General features: G+C 39.3%; 1 protein-coding gene across 1 annotated transcript in view; it reads right to left on the bottom strand.

The window, feature by feature from the left end:
- Positions 1 to 2,765: 2,765 nt before the first annotated feature.
- The window catches only part of IRAK3 (interleukin 1 receptor associated kinase 3), a 38,853-nt gene continuing 21,742 nt past the window's right edge, over positions 2,766 to 19,876 (bottom strand). The window contains exons 4-10 of the mRNA XM_088467803.1: positions 12,776 to 12,840; positions 11,559 to 11,673; positions 11,241 to 11,359; positions 8,436 to 8,634; positions 8,144 to 8,206; positions 6,865 to 7,029; positions 2,766 to 5,166 (exon numbers count right to left, since the gene is read on the bottom strand). Of these exons, the coding sequence (XP_088323929.1) occupies positions 4,759 to 5,166; positions 6,865 to 7,029; positions 8,144 to 8,206; positions 8,436 to 8,634; positions 11,241 to 11,359; positions 11,559 to 11,673; positions 12,776 to 12,840 (1,134 nt within the window). The 3' untranslated portion in view covers positions 2,766 to 4,758. The remainder of the gene's footprint in view (positions 5,167 to 6,864; positions 7,030 to 8,143; positions 8,207 to 8,435; positions 8,635 to 11,240; positions 11,360 to 11,558; positions 11,674 to 12,775; positions 12,841 to 19,876) is intronic.

Below are 19,876 nucleotides of genomic sequence, written 5' to 3'. Positions count from 1 at the left end.
TACCCAGACAGTTGCAAACGACTCTTTTTATCTGAAAGAGACATCTATTTATCATGTTGTGCGTTCAACACCCATTATCCTCTCAGGTGCAATAGTTCCTCTATCTAGCAACACATTTATACCCCTTTTACACCAGAGCAAAAACCTGGGTTATTGCTGGGTCTACCTGGGTCACAGCTCAGTGCAAAAGAGTCCCTGAAAAATAACCCGGGTCAAGTGACCCGGCAATCCAACCCAGGTAGCTACCAGGGTTAGACCTAGGATGGACCTGGGTAATGGTGAAGTGTAAACGGCACAACCTGGGTTATCCAACCTGGGTCATACCTAAAATGAGCTTATTGGTGGTTGTGGAGCAGTCACCTCCCACTTTTTATGACTTCACAAGTTTAGCAGGGCAGACCCAGGTTCAGTGTAAACAGGGCTGACCTGAGAATAACCCAGATCGATGGTGCTGTGTAAACGGTGTCTGTCCTGGGTCGGGATCATGTCTGAAAACCCAGGTCGGACCCGGGTTTTTGGTGGAAAAGAGGTATAAGAAACCTGCAATAACTAATCAAATAGATTTTTTCCCTTTAATTACTGAATCCGCTTTAAAGATAGCTTTGTTCTCTGTCCCTACAAATGATTTCTTACAGGAAACTAATTCCTGCTCATTTCCCTTCACTTTCATCCACTGGATGTAATTATTTAAAAAAAAAAAAAAATCAAGTGAAGTGTTTTGGATAGAAGAAAATAGATTACAATTGGTGGCCAGAACCTGAATTGCCTTTCAAAAGCTGGGCAAGAAAGACTATCTATACCAAGATTACAAATCATGTTTATTATGTAGAGAAACGCTCTTTATGGGCTAAACCTGAAAATGCTGTGAATACAGGCTTATAGTGGTCATAAGAACACAAGGGAATCCACCTGGGCATAATGTTGGACTGTTTGGAAATATGACTGTTGTATATGTGAGAATGGAAAGAGTTTGTCATTGATTTGATGGAATTGTTGCTAGTTTAGAAGGCTCAGTCTAATTTACTGAAATTGGGACTAGGCATTTAATAGCAGGGAATGTTATACATGGAGAAAACTGCATTTAAAAGGTAAACTGTAAATGCAAAATGCTTGCAAGTATTGGTTACTTTTTATTACATAGCTGAGAGGACAGTGTAGTCAAAATATTATAATGTGATACCACATTATAATACATGAATATATAGGGCTCTGTCTCTGCTTCCCATTTGGCTGGACAGTTGGTGAGGTACATCCCATTTACATAACATAGCAGTGGTGATCGAGTGCCAACTACACCTACCATGAGAGGGTAGGGGATGGGGAGAGGGTGTCAGAAGTGCTTGGTACACACCATGATGTGTTGGTGCACACACTTGTCCCGATCCTGTCACTACAAATGTTGGAAGGTATGATAACTGATAACTAAATGTCTCATCATTTATTCTTAGATTTGTATCTCTTATAACTAATGTGTTTTGTGTTTTTTTCATAGCACCTTGAACATAGTCACATTCCCATAAACATTTAAATCCCTTTAGCACCTCTGGCCTGGAGCTTTATCTTTGTGGAAAAGCCAATTCACCGATGTGTACACCGCTGCCTTGGAGGGATTTGCAATGTTCAGATATTCTGTGGCATCAAATGTTGCTCTACTTGTATTATGAAACTAGGAGCTGACACCAAGTTAAATGTACACAAATTTACAGGGGCTATCCTGCATTGATTCTAACTGCACCTACAGCAAAAATGGGAGCACACAAGTTCGGGTGATGTAATGTGAATTAAAGTGTAGATGCATCTGCATTTTGATTGCAGTTACACTTATGATGGAAGAGGCAAATCTGTTGTGTAATGAGAGATTGTCATGTAGGTATGCAGGTAGAGTGTTTATACACCACAACACCATCCGGTATTGAACATGTAACCAATGCTACAGGTCCATAACTAGAGGTAGGCTAGCGGTGCCGCCATCCAGGTGCAGAGCCTAAGGGGAGGCACTGTCACTGCCCAGTGGCACCTGAATATGGCATGCTTAAGACGGCAGCCTGCAGCCTACAAAGCCATGATACAGTATTTCTCAGAGGGTTTGCCATTAAATAGTTTTTTAATGCAACTGCTTTAAATTTGCTAATGAAAATAACGGGTCATTTAGTGATGATGAATGGATCCCTTAATCACAGCTGATTAGGATCTTTTTGTATGTTTTTGTTTCTGCATTTAAAAAAAAAACAAAATGCATTTTTTTTTTCTTTCAAATTTTTGAACAGTGTACAGAGGGTGAGGGGATCAGAAATAGGAAATAGAGGGGGGGGGCAGGGAACAACTGCTTAAACATATATGTATAATTAACAATGAATGCTGGCATGAGCCAAAATAACAGTGTCACAAATATATATGTAGGGGTCATCTTAATATAATTTACTAGAAACCAAGCTTTGACTTCTCCAAATAAGAAAAGAGGGGGGGGGGGGCTCAACATGGGAAGATTAGTATGGGGGAGTAGGAGAAGAGAATGGAAGGAGGGAGAGAGACAGGAGTAGGGGAGAGGAACCACAAGGCTAGTTTAACATTGACATACCAGAATAGGAAGTGTGTTACACATTCAAATAAGCAGGGATGTTTTTTTTTTAATTAGTCTTTAATATCACTGTTTTTTATGCCCCTGGAGACTGTAATAATGTCCAAACTGGTTGTGATGTTCCAGGGAGACTGGTCCATAATGTTTGTGGCACATACAATGTGTTTGTTTTAAAATTGAGTCTTTATTAAGTAAATATAAACAAGAAGATAAATGACAACTTTTAAATAAAGTATAGATAACAAATAGCAGCTTTTCTTAAGACATTATGGTCAATTGTTTTCTAGTTGCAGATTGTGTCTGTTTAGAATTGCAACAATTGCTCTTACAGCCCACGCTGCTTATACTAAACACACAAGGCCACTAACACTTCTTCCTTATACAGTAAAAGTCTAATCTCTACTACAGCCGAACCTCATCCTCTCCCAGTAGTCAAAATTACGACCTCGCTTGCTGCCTAACCCCAACTTCTCTGATGGGTATAGAATTGCAGAAGCACATGGTGGAGCGCCCACCACCAACTGTCCACATATTTAATGAATAAATGTCCCTTTACACACTTAAATCACTACGGTGCATTGAAAAAGTATTCAGCCCCCAATACTTTTTTCTTATTTTCACATATTGGGTCTCATTTAGAGTTCACAGCAAATACAGCTAAATAGTGAAAATATTCACTTAGGCATAACCTAAGTAAAGCAAGCGCTGCTGCTAATACTACTTTATTTTGCATGCAGGGCTAATAGTGCCGGCTTTTGTATGCAGCACACATATACTGGACAGCTTTAGGGTCACAATACAAACTAGAGTTAAGGCCAGGTGCAGCAGCCTCCCAATTCTACATTTGTCAGTAAATTTTACATTTTCCCTCTCTGCAACTGAACTTGTTTTAGCACAATTGCAGCATCTAGCTGGATTTACTCCTAACTCTAAATTAGGAGACAGATTATGAATTTGAATGGATTGAATAAGGGTGTTTTCCGCACTGATCCCTGACTACCACATACAGTCAAAATAAGTACTCTATTCTCTTCCACAGATACTAAAAATAAAAATTATAAATTACTACATTTAACAAATAGTCGTATATCTTGCAAGTGCAATTCATATAATTATCCTTATCTTTTCAAAGTCCTACACCATTAAAGACTTTACAAAAACACTTTACAGATCTAGTTTTAGAGAAGGTCAAATCTGAGGAAGAGTACAAGACCATTACAAAGGCAATTAACTTGTCCTGGAGCACTTAGCAGTCCACTGTACAGAACCCAAAGATACTGTATATGAAAGTACTGTACATCTACACTAACTAGATCAGCCTGTCCCCCTAAACTTAGTTGCTGGACAAGAAAAGCACTTATCAGTTATCCACTGTGACATTGTGTGAACTTCAGAAGTACTTGGCTGCCATGGAAGAAAATATACAATGACTAAACATAAAACAAAATATTTAGAATTATTTCATTTTACTTCCTCCTGTGGTCTTTAGTAAAGCATTTAGGTCATACAATAATATGTTTATGTGCTTTGGCCTTGGATGAGCCACAGAGCTGCTCTCTGGATATAAATGTATTCAATGCAGCAAGCAGAGCAGATCTATGCCATATTAAAGGGTCATTGTAATAACAATATGCAGGTGAAATAAAGAACCTGCTGAAAAGCCAGACATACACCAGAAAGTAAATGTATGTTGTCTATTGCATATGCTTATAATTGATATGCTACATTAATATCAATATATACTGTATGTATTAATAATAATCTGTTGTTTGCATTTGTGGTCAATGTGTCTATATGAAATCTATCATCGCAAGGGACAGAGTGGAGCGGGGGCAGACAGAGCGGGGGTCATAGTAGTGGACAAAGATGAACAGAGTGGGGTGGGCAGACTGAGGTGACCCGGCTTCCCTTTACTAGTTATTAATAATAAATAACAATAATCCATATTTTTTCCTTTACTGACTACATCCACAAATGGAAGTATTGCTGACCTTTTTACATAGGCTAGAGTGGCCAGCAATGGCTACAGCTGGCAGTACTCAGTGATAGTAACCATCAGCAGTAGCCTTTAATAAATAAGAAAAAACAACCTGCCTCCAGCAAATCAGACTTTTTTGCCGAGTATAGAGCTTGAACTTCTATACATAAGCCTATAAATTAGGTCAGTGAAACTGTACAGTTCAATTTTTACAGTAGCCAAAACCATTTGCTATGCACTCTTCACAGACTGTTGTGACTGTGCCTGGCCCTGCAGAGCAGCTACACTCCATTGGCCTGCTGTTATAGGATATTTCCCTAGGCGATGTAGTATTGCTTTGTATCTCTAGAGAGGTAACATTTCCTTCATCTCTACATTTTCTATTGACTCCTAAAAATGTCACTTCAGACTGGCTGCATTCACAGGGGGTTACCACTTCTATTTTCCTTTCCATACTGAAGGAACACTCCGGACTTTCATCACTTTCAACAGGAACATTGGCATAGCTCCAAGGCAACGGACAATGGCAAGGTGGAACGGGCATGAGTGACTTAGGCTGGTCTTCACTGTTCTTGTCAGCATCCTTACAGCCTTCAATCCTTTCTAGAACCTGAAGGGAAATTAACAGTACTGTATGTATGTAACTCATAATAAAGGACTGCCTTGTATTTTTATTAGTAAAATCTGCATTACCTGATGTTATGCTTTCCTTTATATGATAGTTTTGTTTTTTTCTATGGCCCATCCCTTATTATCCAATATAATTGGCCCTTTCTTGAATTTTGCACCACAAGATTTTCTTTGCTATAGTATGTAGTAGTAGAAGAAGTACACCATTGTTGTACAGTAGCTGTTCTTGTTGTGGGGTACTGGCAGTTTACAGTAAAGTAGTTCATGTTTTAAGTAATAGAAAAGTTTATGTACACTGAAAAACAATTGTACATTAAAGAGGCAAAGCTAAAGAAAGGATGAAAATGTGGAATTTATAGTAAATAAACTAAAATAAAGTGCCGCCAGCCCCATCTTCCCATTTATGTCTTTGGAAAGATGTCGTCGTTCGTGAAAACAAATATTTTGGTCCTGTGGCAGAGCATTTGCTCTCTTCTGCACATGCGCTATCTTCCCCTATATCACTGTGAAAGTTGGCACCAGCCGTAGGCAGTAAGGTGGTGGGGACCCACTGATTGGAGGAGGGAGGGAAGTGCAGCACACGAGCCCCCTTGGGCGCTAATACATCCCTGTATAAATGTATGCATTAAATAAGTTGTATGCCTTTTTATTTTAAGACCATAACCAGCTATACAATTAAAATGGATTTTATGTAATATAATTTTACATTATAGTAATCCTCTGCAACTAGTGCTGTTTGGATTATAAGGTTCTTTTAATTCTAAACCAAATACCTGTTTTGAACCTAACATATTTGATATTAAGCTAGGATTGGACATACATACTATTGTACCACTGGGGCAGAATTTTATTTTAGATGTGAAGACAGCTGGTAACATGGTTGGAGAAAACATATATGAAGCAGCCAGAGACACAGTTTGTGGCATGAGGGCAGGGGAAGTGAATGCTGGCAGGTTTGAGAAGTGGAGATGAAGAGAATGTATTTAGAGGAAATGTGGAAGCCAGGTGGCACCGAAAGTGGGGTACTAATTACACGAGCCTGTTGGGACCTGGGCCACCTGCTGAGGGGTACAAAAGTGGCGTACATAATATTTCAAATTTTTTGGGGGGGAGGTGGTCTGGCTACACCTCCCAGATTTTCTTTAGTAGAAGCCAGACCCTGCAGATATCTCGACAGTCCCAGTGGAAACACCACACTTTTTACTGCATTTTCATACAGTTTCTGGGACCTTGAGAACAAATTAATTTGCTTTAAATAAATTCTTATGGGAATTACATTTTCACTTAGTGCTTTTTTTTTTTATTAGTACTCCAGTTTTCAATAACAAATTACTAGCGCTAAGCAGTAGATGCTGTATTTGAATGTTACTTACTGCCTTATAGAATAAATGCCACCTTACGGTATTTCCTTAACCTTATGATTTATAATTGAATACAAATTTATTTTACTGTATTTTTACTTAGAAAGTCTACCATGTATATACATTTTACAGGTTAAAACAGTGAATTTAAAGTAATAACCCCTTTATATGACTGGTAGCATGGGTTAATTTGTTAATTTTAGACTTTTCCTCCCAATTTGGAAAGCACTACATATGTTCCTGGTGGACCCTTGCTAAAAGGTAAAAAGACTATTAAATAAACATAATCGTTCAAAAAGGAAAGCATTCACTCTTACCTCTTCCATAGTGGGCCTGTGTTTGGAACGCAGTGCTGTACTTTCAATGGATACTCTAACAAGTATTTGTGCTACACCATAGGGCCACTTGTTAGATTTCATATCCATTAAATGTAAAATAGATTCACTTCCACGTTTCTCCAATTGGTTCCAAAAAATGTCTCTCTTTTGAAAAAAACACAAAGATAGATGGATAGATAGATAGATAGATAGATAGATAGATAGATAGATAGAAATAACATTTTATGGAATTTATTACTTTATTTCAGCTTCATGGCAGATCATTGCTTTCCAGAATGCTTATGATGTTTGGCAAAACAATGTATTACACTAATATCGGTCTATCAATATTCCTATTATTTTGCAGATTGTCACTGCCTCAATGTGATCCAACACTCCTCACTGTTTTGGCCATATGTGTTCTACAGATATGTCCTAATATACCTTTGCTGTGGTCGTGCCATGGACCTTGTGACTTAACTGTGACAGTGCGACATGCATATTTTTTTCTTCAAATTTGTGTCTTTTTTGTACAGATAAAACAACAAGAAGTGACAGAACTACATTGCAAGTGTACACTGAATAATATGGTTGGAGTACTTGTACTTCTGTGTGCGGCTAAGTTGCTAATCTGTGTCAGAAAGCTTCAGATACAAGTGGCCGTGATTATTCTTCCCACCACGTTTAATTATGTTTCATTTGCTACTTTGTACATATGTTATACAGTACCAATTCTTTTGTGATATAAGTCACAACCTAGTGTCGGCAGTACACTGTAAGCGGCTTTGTATGTGATGTGGCTATATTGTGACTGAGACACAATTGTTAGGAAAAAGTATGCTGCCTACACATGCCGGGGCTTCTATGTCACGTCCCTCATCTCGCTCTCGCACCATATGGTGAAATGACGCTAGGTGTATGAGGACATATCTGTATCTAGGTTTCTTTGCTTTGTAATTAAATGGTTTGCAGCAGTCTGCCTATGGGAAACGTTAATGCAGTAGCACAGAGTGTTTCCTAAAAATTTTATCATAGCAACCTATAAGAAGAGGTATTTGTGATAAATAAATAACATCCTTACAAAAAAAAGGATGCAGCCTTTCCATATACTCTTGTTTTAGCCAATATACAGTATGTATTTTTGGGGGTATTTCAGGTGTGCTCTTGAGACCATTGCTAGAATGTGAATAGTGTTTGGTAAAACATCTTATTACATTAAGGTAGTATATCAATATTTGTATTTTACATATTTAGAAATAACTACAGAAATAAATCTTACCAGATATGTATATTTGGATCCATTAAGTATTGCTTGACATCCACTTAAAACTTCCATTGTTACCTTATAAGATTCATAAAACATTATCATGATTACTTATGTTATTATATTAACAACTACATCTAATAAGTAGCAAGTAGGAGCCAGAATTTTTACATCCCTGCATTTTTTCTACAAATTAAGCACTAACAAAAAGATTCATCTCCATAAAAGTTTATGAGAACTGTAAATGTCTCCTATGTAATTCTTGGTTTGAAATAAAATGGTTAGAGGTAATTTTTCACACACTCACAATTCCATAGCTGTACACATCAGTTTTCGGTGACAGTTCTCTTTTCCTAATGTACTCCTCTGGCAAATATCCCAGGAACCTCAGTGTGGCGTGATCCATCTTTATGGTGTGACTGTGATTTATCAGGTAAGTCCTCAAATGTATCATGGCAAAGTCTGAGAGCTTTGGCTGAAAATGCTGATCAAGCAGTATATGTTTGCTGGAAGGTAGGAAATAAGAACAAGCAACTAGATAATATGGAATTGCATAATTCACCAGTGCTAACTCTGTGATAGTAGTGTGTTTTTTTTATTTATTACATTTTTCTGTACACATACATAAACAGTTATGTAAGAAAACATTCAGGATGCGGGAATGAATTCAGACTCGTTCTTTATTTAGACATTTATTTTACTCCATTTTAGTCCTAATGCAACTAAGTAAGAAAATACAGTTTACACCATTTTATTGCAAATAGAGTGAAGACATATTGTGATATCGCTCACATTTTCAAGAAAACCTGGACAGCTAAGTACAGCCATGGATGTACCGATTTGTTCATCTTCTCCACTGCCTGTGCACGTCCCCCTTCTCCTTCACTGATGGTATATGAGGTAAGCATCACCTGACTTGCACAATGCCTCACATATGCTGGAAGTAAGAGAGGCAAATAGAAGAAAGATGCAAGATGGTAAGTGTGGTAGGAGGGAGGGCTTTTAATGTAATCAGAGAGGAAGGCTGGGCTATTCAGTTATTGGTAAGAGTGGGTGCTAATCATTTAATAGTTGGTGGGAGATATTAATTTATTTGTGGGGGTAATTTATTTGACCCTGATGGCTATTTAGTTCAATATTTGGTAACTGTGGAGCCTATTAATTTAAGGTGGGGAGATGGGACTTTCTATTTAATGCTGGGATAAGTTTGGGCTATTAAATGAATGTGAGTCTGCATTTGGGGAATAGGTTTATTTATTAAATGTGAGTGCTGTAAGTCTCATCCTCAAATGAATTACAAGATCATATAGACACTGATAAGTGACATAGTGGCAGGTACCTGTTTATACGGAAACACAGGGCAGGGAGGAAAGAGCCTAACACAGTAGTACTAGAAATTAAAGTTAAGGTATATAACTTCATGAACATACAGTACTTTGAAGCATGCCCGGTGACAGGGGGGGAGTAGGGGCACAACTGTACCGAGCACCATGGTCCTAGGGGGAGCCGGAGTGTAACCACTGCTGCTGCAGTGATCAGAAGGGTGCAGGCATATATGGGGTTCCTGCTGATCACTGCAGGTGGGGAGCTGCTTTATTGCACCAGCAGTGGGTGCTGCAATAAAGTTTGTTTGTTGCGGCACACGTGACATCATGATGTCACTCGTACTGCACTGTTGAAAGGCAGAGCAAAGGGGCAGCCTGAAGGCATAGACGAAGGTAAGTGAGGGGGCTGGAGGTACACTGTAGGGACTGGAGGAACCTTGTCGGGCTGAAGAGACACTGTGGGGGACAGGAGGGACACTGGGGGGCAGAAGGGACACTGGCTGTTGGATAGACACTGCGGGGGCTGGAGGGACAGAAGGGGTGTTGGGATGGAAAGAGAGAAGGAGGGCCAGGTCTGGAGAGACAGAAGGGAGCTAGAGAGAGACGGGGGAATAAGGCTGGAGAGACACAGGACTGGATAGGCACGAGGGGGATGAGGCTCGGGGACATTAATCTCCATTCTAAAGAAACAGTGCCACTTTATCAGGGTAATATCCTTGCTGTACTCTTATGGTGGAGGTCTTAGGTGATGATAAGTGTTTCAAGCACTCAACCACCCTTACATAAGTTATGCTAGTAACTAGAAAATGTCTACTCCAGCTTCTCTTGGCAATTGAAAGCCCGTTTTAAACATAGTTCATTGTTCTTCTTATAGAACACACAGGTTAAACCTGTGTGTTCTTTAAGAAGAACAATGGACTTTGGGCCTGATTCAGACCCGGACGCTCTGACAGAACGCTCGCTCTGAATCAGGGCCGGGCATTTTTTTTTTCAGAACGACCCCCTCCTGGCCGCTCGCATTGCTGTGGGTGACCACCCACAGCTATAGCGAGCGGCCATGATGATGGTCACGATGGTCAAGACCATCGCGATCAGCCGGGCTTGCGATGAGACCCTTGTGGTAGGGTCTCGTTGCCGCAAGCCCCAGAGAGCTTTCGGCTCTAACAGAGCCGAAAGCTCTCCCACTGACATCACTTGTGATGTCAGTGGGGCCAGCCCCAGACGGTAGGCGTTCCCATGGGAATGCCTCCATCTGGGCAGCCACACCCCCGGCCCGCCCACCAAAAGGGGCGTGCTGTCACTCAACATCGACAGCACGCCCCCTTTGGTACAAGACCTGGAGCGACGGAGTGCCCGTCGCTATCCGGGTCTCGCACATGCGCACGATGGAGCCGGCTCCGTCGTGCGCATGCGCACTGGGCCACCATCGACCCGCTTGCGAGCGCACAGTGCTTGCGACCGGGTCTGAATCAGGCCCTCTGTGTTTAACAATGATGTCTGAGTCCTGCAACTGACTGTCTGACGATTTTGTTTGTCATGGTGGACTATTTCTATCAACAATTGTTGCACAATAAAGCCACATTTCTATATTTGTTAGTCATTATTGCTCAACTAAATCCCCAAATTGCACTATTTAATTACTACAGCAATATCTATAAAGGTGTATACATTGAACTAATTTACTGCAATTTTGTACACATTTTAAAAGTTCATAAAAGTAATGGCAGTTGCTCACAGACACACATCAATAATTACAAGATTAATATGGGTCATGTATTTCCATTTACCTGGTTATATTCCCACAAACAACTGGACAAGGGTCCCTTGCATGCAAATACTGTATGGCCTTTGCTACACCAAGCAGAATATTGTAACGTATTTGCCAAGATAGCGGAGAAGTGTTACCCTACAAAAAAAGGTGCGGAAATGGAATGAGTGTACACAAACACATCATCCACTGTGTGTAACAGCTTCTTCTAGACATGGTTATAAGGTCTTAGAAACTGATAATTGTTACAATTATTATTGAAAAATGCTAACTACATAAAAGTTATATAAATAAATCATAAATTATATAATTATTTTACAAATAAGCAATAACTTACAGTACAGTGCATTCTGTGAAAGAGAGATCCATTACTCATATATGGGTATACCAAACACATTCTTCCTTCCGCTGTGATAAATCCAAGCATTTCTAGAATGTTTGAATGTTGAAGTCTGGACATACAAAAAAGTCTGTGATTAGGTGAAGGCTGCCATGTAAGATAACAGTGTGCTCCAGTAACAGTTACCGCTGTCTGGTACCTGGCGTTAGGGACAAATTATGGTGAGGGCTTTCCGCAGATGGACATCAACATTAAATTTTGTAGCTCTAGATAAGTAATCACAAAAGAGTAGCAAACACAGGGCCTAATTCAGATCCGCTTGCGCCCTAATGCGCATGCGCACGACGGAGGGAGCTCTAACCCTAAACCCCCTTCCCCTAGCCTAACCCTAACCTCCCGAGGTTTGCCTAACCCTAAGTCCCCACCGGGAGCCCCTAACCTAACCCTGCCCCGTGTGCGGCTGTCCACGCCCGACAAACCTTCGATCGGTAAGCCGGGTGTCGGGCTCCCGGCGTAGGTCTAATGACAGGCGTCGGGATTTCAACGCCGGTCATTAGACACTTGCCGCATCCCCTATGACTACCTAATTGACTTACTTCCATATGTAAATAAGCCCCAAAGCAGTTAGTAAGATCTATTTGTTGATGAAAACACACTGATACTTTTCAGAAAATGCATGTAGCCATAGGGATCATTGTACCTTATAACCTATGCAGGGAAATTATGCTAATGATCCCATTTGAATGTATATAACTGTTTATATATAACAAGTAAGGTGCAATCAGGAAGATTGCTAGACTCTTCAGGGAGTCAGGGAGATTGCTTCTATTTCAGGGAGTCTCCCTGACAATCAGGGAGAGTTGGCAATCTGTAATTGAAGTAAGGTTGACCACACATACTGCGACACAGTCAGTATCTGTTAAATGGCAGTGTGTATGGCCCAAAAAAGCCAATTGGAACATTATTGGGCATGTGGGTAAATGTTTTGTTTCCCAACAAGCGATAATTATGATGGCAGTGTTCCTGTCCAGTTTGGTAATTACTTGTGTGGTCACATTGGTGCTTGTAGAGAACAAGTGCAGGAACAAGGTGTGGGGCCAACTTAGATAATATATACCTGATCAAAGTTCTTTTTGTGATGTCATAATTTTATTTTATGTCTATTCATACAGATTAAGGGGAGTGGGGTAGGATTGTTAGAATAAAGGATTTACCTGGGCAGGCATTTCCATTCTGCAATAAAGAGGGTTGATTGCTTCTGATCTGCCAATTCCTTCTTCTGCAGGGACAGAAAATACATTTTATAATAACATTTATTAAGGCAAAGTAAATACACAGATGTCATTAGAACATTAAAAATATATTCACATATAAAATGTTGATATAAAATGTAATATTACAGCAAATAATAGATCTCTTCTTTAAAAAAAATATAAAATTCAATATATGAATATAAATTGAGCTGCATTTACAAAATAACAAATTAGATGAGAATGTGACCTTGCTTTTCAGGTAGTGCTTAGAGCATATCTTGATGCGCCCACAATTGCATGATGATGGTGGGTGTTTTACATGTGTATATAAAATGTTCTAATAGATAAACAGCCCAGTGTAGCCCTACCACCAACAAAGTGAAACGAGCATTAATGCTTGTAGCCTGGTCTGGTTACCAGTACTGTAGTGGGGATGAACAGCATGGCTATGACAAATTGGCCTAGCTTACCTGTATTAGGGACACCTACAGTGTAAGTTTCCCAGGTAATAGAGGGGTGACTCATTACCAGCCTGTTCAGCAAAGGGCTAAATTCTCTAAGGGGTTTTTGCACTTGCAAATTAAATAGGGTCCCTTTGTAGTAAAAGCAGCCTTGTGCTGATAGCACTGAGGCAACCCCATGTTCACTGGGCAGTGTTAAGGTAATACATGTAAAATAATAATAATAACAATGCATTTTATTATGTGGCAGGCAAAACATGTCCCAGCACACCCTAACATTCATAATCTAGCTGGGTATGCTGACACTTCTATAAATACAAGTATCAGCATTCTATATTTATAGTATTATGCATACCAGCATATCCTGGCTTTCAGAGCCCGCTGAAACTTGTAGTGCCACATAGTAAAATATTAAGAAGTAAACAGAAACATAACCATCATGGTGATCTTTATTGCTTGCCTAATTCCTTAGGCATCTACTTTTCTGCTTTCTGTAATCCAATGGTTTTGCACATTAAGAGATTTGTTTACACAGCATGTTTTGCTCTGATTGGCTAGAGCACTAGGAAGCTGCTCTGATTGGGTATGCAATGCATACAGACTCACATAGCTTGGGGTTTATTTCCATTGCTTCTCATTGATATAATATATTGAATATTTTAACACAAACATACAGGTCAATACAGGGCATGTAAACAAGATAACAAATCTTCAGCCAATGAAACAAGATAACAAATAGAAGTGTGTACAATAAAAAATGTCTAGAGAGATCCAAAACACATCACCACATAACATGGGCCAAATGTAATAGGTAGTCTGTTTTAGTAACAGTAAAAACTCGCACTTTCTCGCACTTTTAAAAAGTGCGAGTTTGTACTGAAGCTCGCAAATTCAATAGCCTGCGAACTTTTCAGCTCGAGGCTACTGCATTTGCGAGTTTAGGCGAGTTTAGGACTATGTAAACTGACACCTTTTAATGCGAGTAGCATTAAAAGGTGTGAGTTTTAGAGAAGCCATCACAGATCAGTGAGATCCGTGATGGCTTCTGTGTGTGTTTTAAAAAAAAAAGTGCACCCCCTCCCCAAAAGCATAACCACCCCCGGGCTTTATAAAGCCTGTTCTGGTTCTAAAAATACAGGGGCCAAAATACTGTATATTAAGAACCAGCACAGGGCTTTGTTGAGCTGGTCCTGGTTCTGGAAAATCAGGGGACAAAACGAGTAGGGGTCCCCTGAAAATTCCAGAACCAGCACCGAACTCTTTCTAGTGGGGGGATAATGCCACAGCCAGGGAAAACCTTTCACCGGTTTCCCCGGCCAAAGCATTATCCCTGACCGCTAGTCAGTCCAGGCCGGGGATACCTGGGGAGTTGGGTACCCCCCCAATAAAGGGGTACCCCTCTTCAGGGCACCCCAGGCCTAGACTGATAGCCTGGGGATATCCCCGGCACCCTATGGCCGTGGGTGCCGGGTTGATAGTGTTAGTGTAAAGTGTAAAATTAAATGGTCCATATTGTCTTTAGTTGTAGAACCACAAGTACCAGCAAGCCTCCTCTGCATGCTGGTATTTGGAGAACCACAAATACCAGCATGTGGGGCATTACGGGCCCGCTGGCACTTGTAGTTTCACAACTAAAGAAATATGTAAATAAACAAACATACACCGTGAATGTAAAATTTTATTAAAACATACATGCACACTCACACTCACACATACTCACCTAGTATCCGAAGTAATCCATAGGGGTGTACCTGAAAAAAAAAATCCATACTCACCTCTCCTATGCGTAGATCACGTCCACTTGTCCAAGTAGGCAATCCAGGGGTTAAAATGTAAAAAAAAAAGGAAAAAACCAGATCCATGCCGGACTGAGCAAAGGTATGTATGTACACATACCTTTGCTCCGCGTAAATGACCGGGGCACATGTGTGCCCCGTCAGTGAAGGGGCCGCCAGCCAATCAGGGAGTATCTCCGTCGGAGCAGCTCCCTGATTAGCTGAATGCGGCCAGCCTGTGTGTCCCATAGACTTCTATGGTGAGAAATCCCCATTGAAGTCTATGGTGGGAACTGCTACATCGTAGCCGCAAGATTAATAGAGGTTAATCTTGTGGTTACATCAATGATACAATGTATAGATACCATCGTCATAAAACCCGCCGACAAAGGCGGAGGGGTTGTTATTCAAAACCTATGCGATTATAATAGAGAGATATACAGACAATTGTCTGACCCTAATACCTATAAGAAATTAAGAGGGAATCCCACTGACAGTATAAATAAGAAATTAGAAAATCTTGTTGGGAAATATATGATGAAAGGCACCCTAACTAAGAAGGAGGGAAAATTCATAAAGATTAATAAGCCATCGATTCCGGTACTGTATACCCTTCCAAAAATCCATAAGGATAGCCACCATCCACCTGGAAGACCAATAGTGGCAGGTACGGAGTCTATTTATTCTAATTTATCTCAATATATAGTTTGTTACAACCAGTGGTGGTTAAAACACCATCCTATTTGAAGGACTCCTTACAGGTTATCAGGAATCTAGAGACCATTAATTTGGATCCCTATATGTTTCTGATAACAGCAGACGTAACGTCCATTTACACCATTACAGATCACCAGCAGGGTTTAGATGCTACTAAATATTGTTTGGAGCTGGAAGAAATGGATTTAGAAAGGAAAGAGTTTGTCCTAGTATTGAATTTATCCTTAAAAATAATTTTTTTTGGTTTGGCGACTTTTTATATACAGGTAAATGGAACAGCCATGGGCACCAGATTCGCCCGCAGTTATGCCAATTTGTTTGGGGCCTTCTGGGAAATAACCCATGTGTATGAGGGCCATGATCTGGGGGCGAGTCTGGTGTCCTGGACTAGATATATTGATGACATTTTATTTATATGGAGGGGAAGTGAGGAATCCCTGGACAATTTTTGTGAATACTTGAATAAGAATAACAGTCATATTAAATTGACATATAACAAGAGCTCAGAATCGGTGAATTTTTTTAGATTTGACCATCTTTATTAAAGATGGAAAAGTACATACCAAAAATTACATAAAACCCACCGATTGTAATTCATATATCGACTATCAGAGCAATCATCACAACAATTGGCTATATTCCATTCCCAAAAGTCAGTTTCATCGGATACGGAGAAACTGCACTACGAAAGAAGATTATGCAGCCCAAAGAGCTAATCTAAAGAAACAGTTTTTACAAAAAGGATACGATAAAGAGAATGTGGAAAAATCATATGTAAAATACCTGGAATGTGACAGATCACAACTGATCCAAGAAAAAAGAAAGGAATCTGAAGATACAGATTCATTACAGATACAGCAGCCAACACCAACAAGTGGAAAAAAACATACAATTTCAAATAGAGTTTCCTGTTGCACTAGATACCATATATGCCTATATAAATTGATATCATAAACCCCACATATATCACTATCTCTCGTTTGGAAAACGTGGGGGTGCTACCACGGACAATGTATATAACCACAGAATAATACAAAAAAGAAGAAGGAAATGTCCATTGCGGTGCACTAATCAAACAACATAACATAAAACATAACTTTTATTAATTAATAAATAATATAAGGACTAAAAAGCGAAATATTAAAAGGGAATGGTGATATGTGTGTTATGAATGAGTGTATTAATAAAAAAGCGTGCGCTCCTTTTACACTATGTATCCTGATGTTGGTATTATTAGACTGGTTAGCAAGTGTAATCCAGGGTAGGTAAAAACCTTATCCTCTTCTTACTAGGATCCATATATGGGAATATTATATAATCTATATCATGTAGGTTAATATTGGCGTGACATGTGGGATCTAGTTCCCTAGCAGATATTTGTTGAATTATCTACATCCCAATAAGGACTAAATTGTTCCCTTTATAGCGAGTAATATAATACTGTCCTTTTAATATCACAGCCTACGCTACCTGAATTGTATCATCAATTGGAGCATGTAAGGATTGCCATTTCACTGTTTTAAATGATAAGTGCAGAATAACTCTCTTATTGGTGTTTGTTCATAGATTATCACCCAATTCTAAAAGAGTTCGTAAAACTTCCACTATTATAATATTACACACAAATATGGTGTTTTTACTTCTGATATTAACACTTAATTATCTCTGCACATTGGTGATGTGATTCTTCTCACTATCTTCCATTCTTATAGTGATAGGCTTCCATGCTTATATCCTCAATATTCAGCCACATTTAGTATCTTGGCTCTCAAAATAGATATATATATCACCCACATAAATGTATTCAACTTTATTCAGTGTATTTTCATCATACAAATTTTCATCAATCTATATGCAAGTGTTGCTGGGAATTACTTTATGCAGATAGTGCATGTCTGTGATTCACACTATTGTGCTGTGTTCACATATCTCTCTGGTATGTCCGGGGGTTCCCTCTGTGACTCAGCACCGCACCAAACCAATGTGTCCTCAGTAATCAGAGTATTCCATTATATAGGCATGTTTTTCATTTTTTCATGCCTCTGATTTCAACAGATTCCACAGTCATGCCCACTTGCTATTTAATAGTGTGTACAGCCCTTAGCTAACAGACAGTCTCATGCAGGTAGCGCTGCCGTTTGTACATACATATTTCAGTTAAACATACATTATTTATCTTGCAGCATTTACTAACATGGTATCTTAATTAGACATAGTGGTATAAGGAGCACCGCTGACCGACGCGGCGTTTCGCTAGGTAGCTTTATCAAGGCTTTTTTTATTAATACATTAATTATTAATTTATTTTTTTATTAATACACTCATTCATAACACACATATCACCATTCCCTTTTTAATATTTTGCTTTTTAGTCCTTATATTATTTATTAATTAATAAAAGTTATGTTTTATGTTATGTTGTTTGATTAGTGCACCGCAATGGACATTTCCTTCTTCTTTTTTGTATTATTCTGTGGAAAAAAACATAGCCAGACATTGGGGGATGTTGAAAAGAGATGAGAAGATAAAGGAATACATACCGGATAGACCCAAGTTTGTCTACCGTCGGGCTAATAATATACGAAACAATCTTGTGAAAAGTGTCTCCACTATTGTACCTAGAATAACACGTAGCACTATCAAAACTAAAGGTTTCTTTAGGTGTGGTGAATGCTCTATGTGCAAAATCTGTAAAATTAATTCTAATAAGACCACTGAATATTGTTCTACAGCTAATGGAAGTAAACATGCAATCAAATCATTCATCACTTGTAACAGTAAAAACCTTGTATATTTATTAGATTGCACATGTAAAAAACAATATATAGGGAGAACTTCACGAAAATTAAAAGAAAGGATGGGGGAGCATGTGCGTAACATTAAGAAAGGTCTCCCCACCCACAATGTTTCAGCACATTTTAACACCTATCATAGATCCCAGATCCCAGCCACATATCCAGCTTTTGTGGCATTATTCTAGTCCCTCCAGTTTGGTGGAAAAATGACAGCGATGAAAGACTGGCACGGTCAGAAATGAGGGCGATTTTTGAGTTGGGGACCCTTGATCCCAAGGGGCTCAATTTAGATTTTGAAGTCAAATGGTTTCTACCATGAACCTTTGGCTAACTACCAGATCTATTGGCAGTGTCGAGGATCCATTTAACTTACGGGGAATGTTTCATTCCAGTTACCACAACTGTTTTCTTCTTTCGTTTGTTCAATATGTATGACTTTAAAATTTGTCATTTTTTTTTATAAGATACACATTACAGAGAGATACAGATTATGACCTATTTAGTTCAGATATTTTATATATTTATATACTTATTGCATCCTCATATGAAGAAACATTGGTTAAGGTCTATATTGATATGAGCCTTTTAAATAGATTTTAGTTATTTCCCTCAGAATGGGTTTTAGATTTAGGGTATACATTTATTGGTGATACCATTTATACTTGTATATCAGGATATTGATTAGTGTCTTTAGATCTATATACATCTCTATATTTTTAATTATGTATTTAATATAGTGGAAAGAAAAGCATCTCTTTCATTTATATTTATTTTAATACTGTATGTTTTGACCATGTATAGGAGGTATGGACGGATCCAATTCTTCCCATAACCAAATAACCCTGATATCACAATATTGGAATCTGTTATAAGTTAGGGTCCAATATTGATGGCAGGGATGTGCGTTCCAACTTTTGGCACTCAATGCGTTATCCTGTAGTCTATTTCCGGCCCCGTGATGTAAAATCACATGGGGCGGCAAAGTCGGCGCGGGTGCGTTCCAAGGAGTGGAACGCAAATGGATATGGCTCTCCTATACAGATACCGGTGAGGCACTTCCGCCGGAAGTGCTTGCACTCCACGGGGTGGAGCGCATTAGACACCGGCAAGATACTTCCGCCGGAAGTAATTGCGCTCCACGGACTGGAACGCAAAACCACGGAGAAGATTAAAATAAAGGTTTCTATATGAGATACAAGAGAGAATTAGCCATCTACGTTCACCGGGGGACAAATGGAACCTCGATTGGAGAAGATAGGTTCTAGAAACCAGTGATACACAGGTATATGGGTTTGATTGGAGAAACTCCGTCCC

This window comes from Taudactylus pleione, unplaced genomic scaffold (assembly GCF_031769625.1).
Source record: "Taudactylus pleione unplaced genomic scaffold, aTauple2 ptg000075l, whole genome shotgun sequence".
Taxonomy (NCBI): Eukaryota; Metazoa; Chordata; class Amphibia; order Anura; family Myobatrachidae; genus Taudactylus; species Taudactylus pleione.
Note: the sequence above shows the minus strand (reverse complement) of the source record. Positions and strands in the feature narration are given on the sequence as shown.